The sequence below is a fragment of the Hippocampus bargibanti genome, linkage group LG11 (assembly GCF_051943395.1).
Source record: "Hippocampus bargibanti isolate YZ-2025 linkage group LG11, ASM5194339v1, whole genome shotgun sequence".
Taxonomy (NCBI): Eukaryota; Metazoa; Chordata; class Actinopteri; order Syngnathiformes; family Syngnathidae; genus Hippocampus; species Hippocampus bargibanti.
In genome coordinates, this window is record NC_142744.1 from 14,853,957 (window position 1) to 14,867,537 (window position 13,581).

Below are 13,581 nucleotides of genomic sequence, written 5' to 3' on the forward strand. Positions count from 1 at the left end.
AGTTTGGGTCAAGGTGCACGACGCCATGGGAGAATGACTGCCCTGAGGGCTAAGCACATCACATAGCATGGCTATCTCTTCCATTCTTCCTGTTTACATTGCAATGAGTTTGTGGCCACAGGACTGAACTCATCAGGGATACGAGTGATTGATGTCATTGCTTTAAGAATTGAAACATTTCCACTCAACGCTTGCACAAGTTTCACTTGTGGAGTTGAATTTTTATGAAACATTTTGGTACATCACATTTTTTCTCCATTCTCAAATTCTGTGGGTGACAAGATGCTCTGAAGTGGCCATGCCAGCCCAAATGCGCACACACACACACACACACACACACACACACACACACACACACACACACACACACACACACACACACACACACACACACACACACACACACACACACACACACACACACACACTCCAAAGCGCTACATGCTATATATAGCTGGCAAGACAGAAATTCAAAAAGTGAAATATAAATCGATTGCTCGCACTTCATTGCTCGCACTTCATTGCACAACAAAGTGGGTATGGAAAAGTAGGAGACTGTTAAAAAATGTGTTATGATTTATTGTGCAGGTATCATTGCTCTGCCCCAAAATCACTCCAGTCAGGAAAATGTAATACATGCCTATTTTAATCATCTTATAGAAAACAATTGTTGAGTACAATGTATACCATTGGACCATAGTTACTGTAAAGAAAACACTGAAAAAAATACATTTGGATGGATATTCCAAGCTGTACAATGACCCGTCACCGTACAAATTATTGAGAACTTAATGGCTTCCATTTAAGCGAAACAGTCAGCACCCCAAACGAGGTGGATCCTAACATCTGTCAAAGCCCCAAAAGGAGAGTACGTTCCAAATAGTTCAAATTGGAACTACATCATTTCCATATCGTGGTTTGATAATAAAACAGTCCAACGCCAAATCCACCAATTTCAGTCAAACTGATTTGACATATAGTGCATGTAAATAACAAATATACAGTGACAATTCCGAAACAATATCAATAGGAAACTATACAGTTAATAAATAAGACTGTTTGCAAACAGAGGAAGGGTTGAGCACTTGCACGGCTTAATACGAACAAGATTCTGTGCAATTCTGAGAATGTTTCACACGCACAAACGCACGTGGAGAAAGCGACTCACGTCATGACGTGTTGCTCCAGCCACGTTTTAAATGAAGGTCGCACTCAACAACGCGGTACCTTTAAGCTAACGTTGACAGATCGGCAACCAGCTGCAGAAACTGTCGAATAAGTGCCACAAACGGAAGGACAAAAATTTAAAATTATTAAAATCACTTGCGTGTCGTGAAACGTGTCACACGTGTGTCCAAGTCATTTGAAATTTACGGTGAAAATGCTTAGAGTGAATTCAAAAGACTGGAAGGGTGCGAACTAAGCACAACCGGTGTGTGCGTCATGGAAGTACTTGAACTCGACGGAAGGGAAAATATTTTTTTTTTTTCCCAAAAAACGGACGTTATTAGCCAAATTCGTCTGCCTGACGTCGTCCTCCCACCTCGCGTTAACACCAAAACTTACAAGATGACACGCGAAGCCGCCAAAGTGCTCTTAATGGCAAAATCTTTGGATTTAAAAAATGGAGTTACTAGTTGCTGACGCGGTGGACTTTTTGGGAAAAACACACATAGGGTTCACATGATTTCGGTTTTGTATATTGAGCCGAACGTCACCGTCGCCACAAAGTGTGCTGGGAAGTCCCAAGTGATTTTGATTTCGAAACGCTTCAGTGAAGATGCCGGAACATTAGGAAGACTGTGAGACAAATAGTATGTCCTTTCTGTAGAAAATGGTACTCGTCTTATGGCTACAGGAATGCGTCCAATAAATTAGAAACATATTTACAAAAGGATAGGGTTGTAAAAAAGGCACACGTTATTCAGACATGTTGGCAAAAAAAAAAAACAACAACCAAAAAAAACGACTTGGTGCCAAATAAGCTTTGGGAGCAGAGCTTTCAGCCGCTCTGCTCCCAAACTCTGGAATTCACTTCCTCCCCATATTCGTAATATTGCCTCCCTCCCTATTTTCAAGTCCCACCTCAAAACCCTTCTGTTTAAAATTGCTTTCAATGTCTAGTTCAATCTGCTATTTTATTATTTATCATTTTACTTATTGTTTTATTGTTGTATGCTTTGTTTTTATTGTAAAGTGTCCTTGGGTGTTTTGAAAGGCGCTTGAAATTAAATGTATTATTATTATTATTATAAACTTGGTTGGCCACTTAATGAATTCAATGAATGTTCTGAAGTGCAAGTTGGGAATTTTCCAACGGTCCGTGTACATAAATGAATATTGTCCACTCATCAGGGTCCTTTTTCTGTGACAGACGGCACGTTTTCCAAGCTCCAGTTCAACAGAAGTGCCCCCATCTTGCATCCCCGGGGTTCAAAAACAAACCGCCGCGGGGTTTCTGAGGCTCCTCAGCAGGAATGCAGCACGTTGAGCGAGGCCCTCACAGCCAGGAAGCTCCAAAGAGCCAACGTTGCAGGATTTCTCCACTGCAATTCAACGTGATCCCCAAAAGGCGTTGCACTCTTCCAACCAAGCGCTCGCTCAGGCTATGTTTCGGCCGGGGAGACGTCGTGCGTCCCTGTGACGACGCCATCACGATCGGCAGGATGACCTTGGAGCGCCTCCGTCTCGGCGCTTTCCTGTTTCTGTTCGTCCAGTGTCAGCTCAAACTGAAATTTGCTGGCAACAGGAAGACCCTCCACCTGCCCGTGCGGTCCACCGTCACCTTCGCCGGAGTAGAAGGGAGGGGAGGGACTCTGGGGGATCATGCTCTGGTACCAGTTGCGATTGTCCTCCAGCATATCCAGGATGTCCTGGGCATCCGGGTGGACCAGGTCGGCCCACGTCTCCCACAGAGGATGCACGATGTAGTCAATGAAGCCCACCTGAAAAGGAACAAAGTATGACGTCAGTGGATGTCACTCAAAGGAATTAGCTCACGTTTATGATCAGCAATGGTGGGAAGTTGGACTGAACAAGAAAATTCAAGTCAACATTGCAATGTCAGAGAATTACGTTTTTTTAATTGAAAAGGCTGCTATTTAAAAGAAAAAAAAGTCGGTTGTTCGACTTAATTTTTTTTTATATACTGCTCATGTATTAGTTTTACAATGTCTCAAACAGGACATCGGAATAAATAATCAGATATTAAATCGGAATATTGAAGGAGGGAAAACCGAATTATTTTTTAAAATGATTCATCCCTAGTAAAAAGTTAAAGTATACGTACAAAATATTCCCTTACTGTACCGTATTTTCCGGTGTATAAGGCGCATCGGAGTATAAGACGATCCCCCAATGAATGGTGTATTTTCAAACTTTCCATATACAGTGATACCGCGGTTTACGAACGCATTAGCTCACGAACTTTTCGCTTTACGAACATTAAATTGGCGAGCATATAATCTTGGCATACGAACTAGTTTTCGGCGGACGAACCAAACCACACGGTCGAATAGCGCCACGGTGGTTGGCGGACTAGTTTTCCACACCCCCTTTAAGTGCAGACGTGGTTTGTTATAGAGTGGAGAACTTTTGCAATTATGGGACTGAAAAAGACCCCATCATAGGCTAGTGTTAAGCCGAAGAGGACACAAAAAAAAAATAGTCGAGCAGAAGAAGATCATCAAAAAACACGAACAAGGTGTGCATTTGTGTGACTTAGCGTCCCAGTTCCAGTATGCTAAGTCGACCACTGCTACGTGTGGCTAAGGGTGTTTCTGTGTTGTCTAAGCAACGGTCTCATGCAATAGAAGAGGTTGAAAAACTTGTGTTGATTTGGATTAACGAAAAGCAGCTAGCAGGGGACCGTGTGAGGGAGGGTATTATCGCCGAGAAAGCAAGGCAACTTCACTAGGATATCATCAAGAGGCAACTACATCAATGACCATCACAAAGGTAAATGCAACGACTTTATTGCACAGTACAGTTTAGTTCTTTAATTACAATACAATAGAACAATTTCTATAAATAAAATATGGTCTGTGTAGTTTCAAGGCTTATTTAGTCGAAAATTATGATTTACGGGGACCTGGGTTATTTCTAGGTTGAGTGAACGCTCGCGCGTGTGGCTGCCGCTGCTCACCCGCAGAAAAAATATCCTGTGACTGTCAAGTGTCCTTGAGAGTTTTGAAAGGCGCTTATAAATGAAATGTATTATTGTTATTGTCATTTTTAATTGTTTCTTATGGGAAGTAAATGTTTGGCAAATGAACTTTTTGCCTTACACACACTTTCTGGGACTTCAAATATACAGTAAAGTCTCGTTATATCGATATCGGATATATCGATAGTCCCGGTTATATCGATACTATTTCTATGCACGCACGAAGAAAATTACATGCAAACTGGGTCGGATATATCGATAGTCCCGGTTATATCGATATTTTTTCGGACTCCCTTGAATGTCGATATAACGAGACTTTACTGTATTACGTAAATACAAAAAAGTTTTCCAAATATAAGGCACACCACATCATAAGGTGCTACATACAGTAGAGGCTTAGGTTATGTGATGGACTACTTCTTCTCCGGGGGGAAATGGAGTCAGTGGCTGCTGACGGTATTATCTAGACCTGTTGTGGCTCCATATTACTACACATATAAGGCGCATCTGCGTAAAAGGCGCAGGGTCATCTTTTGAAAGCTTTTGGGTGCGCCTTATACACTGGAAAACATGGTATTTTTCAAAATCCCTTGTAAAAAGTTCAAAATACAGCAAAGTCTCGTTATATCGATATTCGCGGGAGTCGGAAAAATGTCGATATAACCGTACTATCGATATATCCGTCCTGCGCCGAACTGCATTAAAAGGGGAGGGGGGGGGGGGGCAATACGTAAATGGGGGATCTTTGCCATGGCATGTAATTTTATCATTGGGTTCATGGATTGCGTATCTAGCATGCTTTTTGTACAGTAGTGAAGTGAAAAATAAACCTTTGCATAAAATAAAAACATCTTTACACATTTTTTAATGACTATTTCCTTTCAAAAACCTTTTAACACAAACGATTCAATCTTGTTTAACATTTCTAAAAAACTTGATGCATTTTCTCTGGATTCTAAGTAAGATCGTACGTCCGTAGCACTTTGCAACGCTTGTGTCTTTGTTGCAATAGGTGTGTATTCAGTTGGTTCTTCATCCTCATCATCCTCGTCATTATGAGAATCTTCTGGGGCATATTGGCTTTGATTTCGTGTTGGATTCTCCTCAACAGCCAGATTGCTGTTGTATTTCGTTCCGAGGTCACAATTCTTTCGTTTCGCTATGGTTGAAGACGGTAGAAAATGGCGTCTGCTACACTGCAAGACACGGGAGCGTCACGTGACCAAGTCAACCAACGGCGCGACCGATACAGATTCCGATAATGGTGGTACTGTATAGAAACCCCTAAGCAAATATCGATTCATCTTAAGTATCTTTTGTATCGATATAAACGTAGCAAAATGGCCGGGGGGAGATGAAAAAGAGCACCGTAGTAACCGGATTATCGTAATAACCATGAATCGTACTAAATAAAACTACAGTAAAGTCTCGTTATATCGATATTCAAGGGAGTCCGAAAAAATATCGATATAACCGGGACTATCGATATATCCGACCCTGTTTGCATGTAATTTTCTCAGTGCGTGCATAGAAATAGTATCGATATAACCGGGACTATCGATATATCCGATATCGATATAATGAGACTTTACTGTAATTATACATAAAAAGACTAGAAATGTGCACGGGAAATGAAAATAGTATCGTAATAAGCAGTGTAACTGGCGGGTATCTTGTCATTGGTTGCCATGACAACGAAAATATAATTTATTTGGACTTGTTGTTCTGTAAAAGTGTTTAACATTAACCGAAAGTAGATAAACGTTGACTTTAGACTGTCGTTCTCTATCTAGCAGTTGCTCTGCATTTATCTCTTTCGAGCATCAGTTTCGTTCTGTCTGTCTCGCCTTGCTCTCGTTTATCGAAACACATGACATGGAAGCGGAAGTGATAATGACAAAACATTATAAATAAAGTATGGAAGATGATTTTTAGAAAAACACCCATATAAAGTTTCGCATAGAAATGTTAAACACTTTTACAGAACAACAAGTCCAAATACAGTAAAGTCTCGTTATATCGATATTGGATATATCGATAGTCCCGGTTATATCGATACTATTTCTATGCACGCACGGAGAAAATTACATGCAAACAGGGTCGGATATATCGATAGTCCCGGTTATATCAATATTTTTTCGGACTCCCTTGAATATCGATATAACGAGACTTTACTGTAAATTATATTTTCATGGCAACCAATGACAAGATACCCGCCAGTTACAAGCAGTATTATCAATATAACCGATATCGATATAACGAGACTTTACTGTATTTCCTGACTGTACTTTAGTATTTTTGCCAGGTACGTACGTCTTTTTAGATAGACCTGTTATTGTGCTTTTTCTCAACACCAGGTTTTGTCAAAGGAAGCAAATTTAAGTGAAAAAAAAATACACGTTTGAATCCAATTACTGTATTATTTTTGGAAAATAAACAGTCTTGAGCATCAATCAACGCATTCACTGCTTTGTGGTCTTGCTGTTTACCAGTCCATATGGTTCAAAAGTGTAATTTCATTTATTCTGCCCATTTATTGACACCTTCAAGGTCCTTATTTCACATTCATACCTTTCTTTAAAAACAGGACTTGAATAAATTCATTACGATTCAGTGATTTGAACATGAGAAGAAAAAAAAATCAAGTTAAAGCACACCAGTACTTTGTCCGGATCAAGTGGACCTTTCCCACCTATGCTGATCTCAAGCGTGTTATTTCAGTGCATCAACTCTACCTGCGTCCTCTCCACTGACGCTGTGTGTTTGTCACACATGGGGCTGATCTCCATCCCCCGTTCCCTCTCTCGGTCTCCCTGGTGGAAGAACTCGTCCATAATCCGGTCGGTCCACTGGCGGTACAGATCCAAAGGCTTGGTGGGATTGCTCAGATCGGCACAGTGGACCATGTTGCGAAGAACCTGCGAGAATGGTCCACGGTTCAAACTCTGGATCCTTTTGCTCACTTTTGTCCCAGGCGACTATTGCGTTCCTTTTACCTGCATTCTGTCCGTGCAGTTGTCCAACAGAAGGACTCCCGAGCTTGTCACCTTCTTGGTCTCCACCATCGTTTTGAGGGCTGCCAACAGGCTCATGTGTTTCGACATGTCCGTCGCCAAAACCTGAAGGGGAAGCGACACATGAGATGTCATTCGGGGATACAGCGGCCTGTCACAGCTGAGCACGGAGCCATCAGTCCGGCCTCGTTTGCTCACCATGTCTATGACCATCCTTCTGAGCGTCTGCCTCTGCTTCTTGCTGAGGTTTTGGAAGATGTCGCAGTTGTCTTGCTGAAGCAGTTTAAAGCCCACAGCCAGGTGGTGGTTCTCCAACACTGACTCATCGTTGTACATCAGAGCCAATTCGGAATCTGCGGGATGAGGGAGCAACGGCAGGGAAATGAAATGGAGGGAAGGTAACTATAGCAACCGTGGAACGTTCCCCGCGAACAGCCGAGCGATTGCCCCTGGAGGCAGATCGCTATAAAGCGTCAAAATCGACCTGCAGTGTAAACGCTTGAAAACAACACTTACTGGTGTTGATTAGGAACTGATTGGATACTCCCGGGTGATCGACGTCATGAATCGCAGCTGCAAAAATAGCCGCCAGCACCTCCAGATCAGTGAATACAGCCTGGGTTTTCATGGGACAATAAAACAAATTAGGCTCTTTCAGCAAACTGGGTGAGCAGGCTCGTCATGGGTTTGAAGCCTCTTAGTGTTAAGCGTGTGGTTTGCGATTTCATTAGGCTTGACGTCAATGGAAGTTAGCTCATTAAACAATTTTTAAAAAAGGCATGTGAGGAAAAGCAGTCCTAGCGCCAGCCCACTTTCAAAAGGAACCATATATAAATGCTACACAAACGCTTTTCCATTTTCCGCCTCGGGATAGACAAATGTGTACAAGTGTGAGACACTTACATCCAACGCCGGCGTGGACAACAGGATATGTGTGGACTGGGCAACGTCGGCGGCATGCAGACTGTTGTGGTAAGCCACGTCAGAGTGGTAGTGGCTCTCCAGGGTGAGCATGAACGTCACAAACGTATCGGTTGGAATCTTGAATGTCCTCATCAGGTCTCGTTCCTGTGAGTCACACACAGAACAAAAGTTAGATACTTATTTCTTTTTTTTGTGTGTGAAGGATTTCTCAGCACCTATTATTAGCCACTTTCTATCAAGAAATAGGAGGCAAGGACATGACTTTGAGGAATCGAAAAAAAAGATGCCCCTCATTTACACCAGATGAGATGTCAAGTGTTTGATTCAAATTGTTCATTTGCTGGGTTAAGGTTGAGTTTAAAAATGACACAGTACAGAAGAGAATTGAAAATTGTCTGTTTCAACTCCAAAATATTCAGCCAAACCACAAAAACATTTTCTTCTACTTCTTTTAAAATTATACCAAACTGCTTCCAGTAGTTTGGTCTGTAATATGTCAGAAACAAATGTACAAAAACGGTGATCATTATTTTCCTCCAGATAAGTTTTATATTGGTCCCGTACAAAAAAAAGTATTTGTCTAAATGACACGAACCTGAAATATGGCGTACATGATGCATGTGAGGGGCCGGTTGTGAGAGTGCTCTGCCACCCTGAAGATATTCAGTCCCCATTTATTGATACCTTCAAGGTCCTGATTTAAAGACAACATTGTAAAGAGCAGTTTGTATGCATATCAGCCCAAGAGATAAAAAATAAAAATCAGTTAATCAAGTGACCTCCCACCTTCGACAGGAGTTCTTCCTGATCCGTCTTGACCCCAAAGCGATTGTTGACGCCTCCAGCGAAACATGGTGTGTAGCTGACCTTCCTCACCCCGCCAATCTGCGTCATGACCCCACCTTGCTGCTGTGGCTGCTGGCCTTGCCGCCGTTTTCTTTCCCAAGACTTGGGAACAGGACATGGGAGCTCCAGCTCATTCTGTTTGTCTGTGGAGTGCACCAGAAGAAGAGAAAATTGATTCAAAACTTGCGACTACAGATCGCTGACTCCTTCCATATGTGAAAACCCAAAAAGACAGATTCATGACCTATTCTTCATGTGACATCAGCAGCAGAATTGTGGTTTGGACAAATGGGGCTTGAGACATTGCGACGTTAAAACAATAAATAAATACAAATCCCACGACAGTCATGCTGTGGCACCAAACCACCGAGTACCATAGTTGCCACATATTGCATAGGAGTGTTTTGAGAGGTTGTTGTGATTTTTGGATTGTCCTGTCTTGCTAAGTATGATTTGTTTGGCAAAGGTTTTCACTCCGGATGCCCTTCCTGATGAAACCCGCCCATTGTTTTTGTTTTTTCATTCGGGCTTGAAACCAGCAGTATAATAAAACGCAGTAGTGCGAACTATTTTGAGTTGCAACCCATTTATGTTCAAATTTGATCAGCGTACGTGCAATATATTGTGTGACAACCTCGCATGCTAGATGATCCGCATGCAGCCAGCACAAAGAGGCAGCATCAAAAAACGGCAAGTAAAGTAGAGCAGGTAAATATTCCCACTCCACTGGATGGCTGCTTGCTGCAATGCAGATGACAACAAATCGATGTTTGGATGAGCTGAGCTTCCTTTTTTCCCCCTGTGCCGTTTTCTTTTTGTGTTTAAACAGAATGTAAACTGAGGAAAAGCCTCAAGAGAAAACGTGAGAGGCTAAATGCTGCCAGGCTTTTAAAAAAAACAGAAACCAGCCAGCTCCCATGATAAATAATAGAATTGTCTTTTGGGACCCGAGGGCTCGGTAAGACACACATTCACGTGCTCCTCTGCAAAGCATACAGACATTCTCCATTTGCCAAACTCCTTGCACTGATCTCCCTTGTGACAACACCCCCCCCCCCTTGTTTCAACACCCAACCTGCCCTCTCCCAACCTCTACATCGCACTGCAGTCAGTGCAAAAGGGAGCCCCGTCTCCCTCCTTCAGACCAGATTAGACTGGTTTGGAGGCAGTGGTGCACACCAGCGAGTTGCTCTGCTCCTGGTCACATTATCAGGGGTGCTTCTCATGGAAATTGGTGCATTTAAGTATGAGACAGCACCGGAACATAACAGGCTGTCATGTGTCTGTGTGTTTGAGGTCATATGCAAAGACTCACCTAGGAAGGTATTGGAGATGTATTCTGATACTTGGTTGCCGGAGCGACTCATCTCAGACAGGTGGCTCAGCTCCCGGTTCAGCATCCTTTTGAACTAGGTTGGAGACAAAACAGAAGTGAAGTTCAAAGGATTTTTTTTACTCGCAACAGTATCACGGATGTTACTGAGCAGACGGATGAAAATCAGGCTGGAATGTCTCATGAGGACATGCGACTTTTGTACCTATTTTAGCTCCATTTTACATTGTGATCAAATGAGCTACGGGACATGATGTGGAGATTGCTGTTGCACACCACACGTTCAGATTAAGTTCAACTGCATCCAATTTTCGAAACCCGGGGTCCATCCAAGACACAGGTGTCAAAGTCGAGGCCCCGGGGTCCAGATATGGCCCGCCACATCAATTTACATGGCCCGTGAAAGCAAATCAAGCATGTAAAGTTCCATAATGCATGTTCAAGTCTGATCCACAATTTCAAATTGTCATATGTAATCCACAAGAGCAGTCATTATTCTTGACTTTTGATTTAAAAACTAGTTATTCAATTTCTTGTGTGCTGTGTATGTAACATGGAGGGGATTAAACATGTACAGTGATACCTCGGCTAACGAACGCTTTAGCTAACGAACTTTTCACTTTACGACCGTTAAAGAGAATATAATCTTGGCATACAAACTATTTTTCGGAAAACACACGGAGCGCCACAATGAGCGATGTGTCGTTCGCGAAGTAGCCGGTCCTCCTAACAAGGAGCTGAAAATGGCAGCCGACTTTTTTTTGTCCTCTATTCCCTGCCCCGAGTCATCGGTTAAAGCCGCATGTGATTGGTCAAGATCCGTGGTAGAGGAGGGAGGGGACACACACAGCAGTGAGAGGGGGGAGGGGTTACAGAAACAGAAACACACACAAAAGGCAGACAACAAAGCTTGAAACAAAAAAAGAAAAGTGGAAAAAAACAAAAAACAAAAATGAAATGGTGAGAAAATGGACAGAAAATACAGTGGTATTTGGACTTGTTTCAACTTTATTGATAGTTGAAAGGCAGAGTGTAGACTGCAAGGTTAAAATATCCCTTCAATCAGGCTCCATAAATAGCCCGCACAAGCCATCAGTACAATTCGAAGAGAACATCCAAGCAAGGGAACCAGCTATAAATGAAGTTTCTAGTATTTCTTCCTGCATCTGTTGCTGTTGCAATATCACAACTTCTAAGGTGTACAACCCAGAGCTCCTTGAGACACTTTATGCAAAAAGCTATCCATTCCGTCAAGCCATCAATGACCATCACAAAGGTAAATAAAATGACTTTGTCATCAAGTAGTTTATTTCTTTAATTACAATACCATAGCACATATATTATACATAAAATAAAGTATATTGTGTGGAGTTTTAAAGGACAACCGACGTCTCCGGACAAGTTGTGTCCATAATTTGTAAAATGGCTTCAAATGACTTCTACTGAGCGTATTTTAATAAGATTCCACCGCATATAGCTATATTTTACATTTTAAGACTCGCGCTGAATATTCAGGAAGTCTTGTTTTTGAGTTGGTGACAAGTCCGTACATGACGTCATTAAAGGAACGCCCCTGAAAACATCAATATCTTCATCTCTGTTACCTCCAGTTTTGCTTCCTGTCTTCTCTTCAATGGCAGTGTCTGCAGTCCAAACATCATGGCTGGTCTCACCATAGTTTTATATACTTTTCCTTTCATCATAGCTGAAACTCTTACATCACACATACATAATCTTGAATAGGAGGTTAAGGCAGCTAAATTAGATAAACTGGTCAAATTTAAAGAAAAAAAATAATGAATTTTGAAACAATGTGCAACATAAGAAAGACTATGCCAAACCATGTATTTCCTATTTGTCGATCAATAATTGTTTTTTAAACCTATTGAAAATCAGAACGATGACATTAATGAAAGAAAAATGAAATAAACAATTAACACAAGGATTATCCAAAATCTGGCAGCAAAAGGCACTTTTTGTGTTCAGAATTCCTCTGGGGGCACAAATCTAACGTCATCCGTGTAACATCTGCATCCAGAAACAACAGGGTTTTGCTTGCTCACTGAAAAAAGAAAAAAACAACAAAAACATATGTTTTTAATTGAGGGGAATTCGTATTGATGTTGATCAGGTGTCTGTTGCTCTTGAAATCGATTTTCAATTAGTGCCCAGTTCAAGTGTAACTAAATCCATATGGAATCAAAGGGTTTTTAACCAGCCACAACACTTTAAAGCCAATTGCATGTACGCACCGACATTGCCATCACTTCAGAAGAGAACGAACGCTGACGTTCATGTCATGGTGCTTTACCCAAACATGCTGAATGACAATGAGTGTGACCATAACCAGATGAAGAGCAATACCCCATGTTGTAATGCAAAATTGGAGAAACTCCACAATTCCAGAGAAGGTGGACAGCACTGAAGACACACACGTAAGAAATTTGTCGTCCCAGACACACCTTGATGTATCCCCAGGACACAGAAAACAAGTAGTTGGCTTCAGGCATGGTGTTGAGCTGTGTTGAGCTGTGCCGAGCCCCTGGTGCTCCCCAAAAGAAGCAGCCTTGCGCACTCCTCTCTGAGTGGACCCCCAAGGCTGAGCTCCTACACACGGCGCCAAGACCTCAAGGCGAAACCGACGTGCTCAGATTTCCAAGACTATCCACGGCTGGCCAAAACGCCCCAGCTGAGCTCCCTGAAAAGGGGCTGCGCTCAAGGTCCTCATCGTCCCTCAGATTCACGATCACGCCGATGGCACATGTGATGGAATCCCTCCCCGCCTTGCAATCGATATATTTCCTTCGGAAAGCGTCCCCCAGCCACCGTCCAGATGGAATCCAGGGATATCGGAAGGGATGAGGGGGGCGTCCAGCCTTCCTGTTCCCAGATTAAGAGAGGAAGAGAGGAAGGCTCCAAGACACAGCGAGACCACAGAGGGGGAGATATAAATATATCTATTTATATTGAGAGAGAGAGTGAGAGGTTTGGTGATGGGGAGAGAGGGGTTCCGCTTTAACTGTGGAGTCCCATGAGGTGAAAATACTGGTGCATCTCACCATCTTTGTATGCCCCTGCCCCCATTGCTAAACAAATTGGCCACGCACGGCACTGCAGAAAACAGAAATTCAGGGAATCCCCCCCTTACAATATCTCTCTCTCGCTCTACCACACGTAAGACTGTTAGCTGTGTGCAAAAGCCCCTCCCGTTGGCTGTCTGGTCCCCACCGCCTCTGCTGTTCTCCCTCTCCTCTGCCCAGTAATGCAGAACAGATCCGACGTATACTGCGCAATGTGCG

The 13,581-nt window shown here is 42.6% G+C and overlaps 1 protein-coding gene across 2 annotated transcripts in view; it reads right to left on the reverse strand.

Moving 5' to 3' along the window:
• Nucleotides 1-563: 563 nt before the first annotated feature.
• The window catches only part of LOC148891742 (3',5'-cyclic-AMP phosphodiesterase 4B-like), a 41,122-nt gene continuing 28,104 nt past the window's right edge, over nt 564-13,581 (reverse strand). For both annotated transcript variants that reach the window (XM_089007853.1, XM_089007852.1), the window contains 9 exons: nt 10,265-10,358; nt 8,890-9,092; nt 8,699-8,797; nt 8,083-8,247; nt 7,696-7,795; nt 7,378-7,532; nt 7,162-7,284; nt 6,901-7,083; nt 564-2,945 (listed from right to left, as the gene is read on the reverse strand). In XM_089007853.1, coding sequence (XP_088863979.1) covers nt 2,607-2,945; nt 6,901-7,083; nt 7,162-7,284; nt 7,378-7,532; nt 7,696-7,795; nt 8,083-8,247; nt 8,699-8,797; nt 8,890-9,092; nt 10,265-10,358 — 1,461 coding nt within the window. In that variant the 3' untranslated portion in view covers nt 564-2,606. The remainder of the gene's footprint in view (nt 2,946-6,900; nt 7,084-7,161; nt 7,285-7,377; nt 7,533-7,695; nt 7,796-8,082; nt 8,248-8,698; nt 8,798-8,889; nt 9,093-10,264; nt 10,359-13,581) is intronic.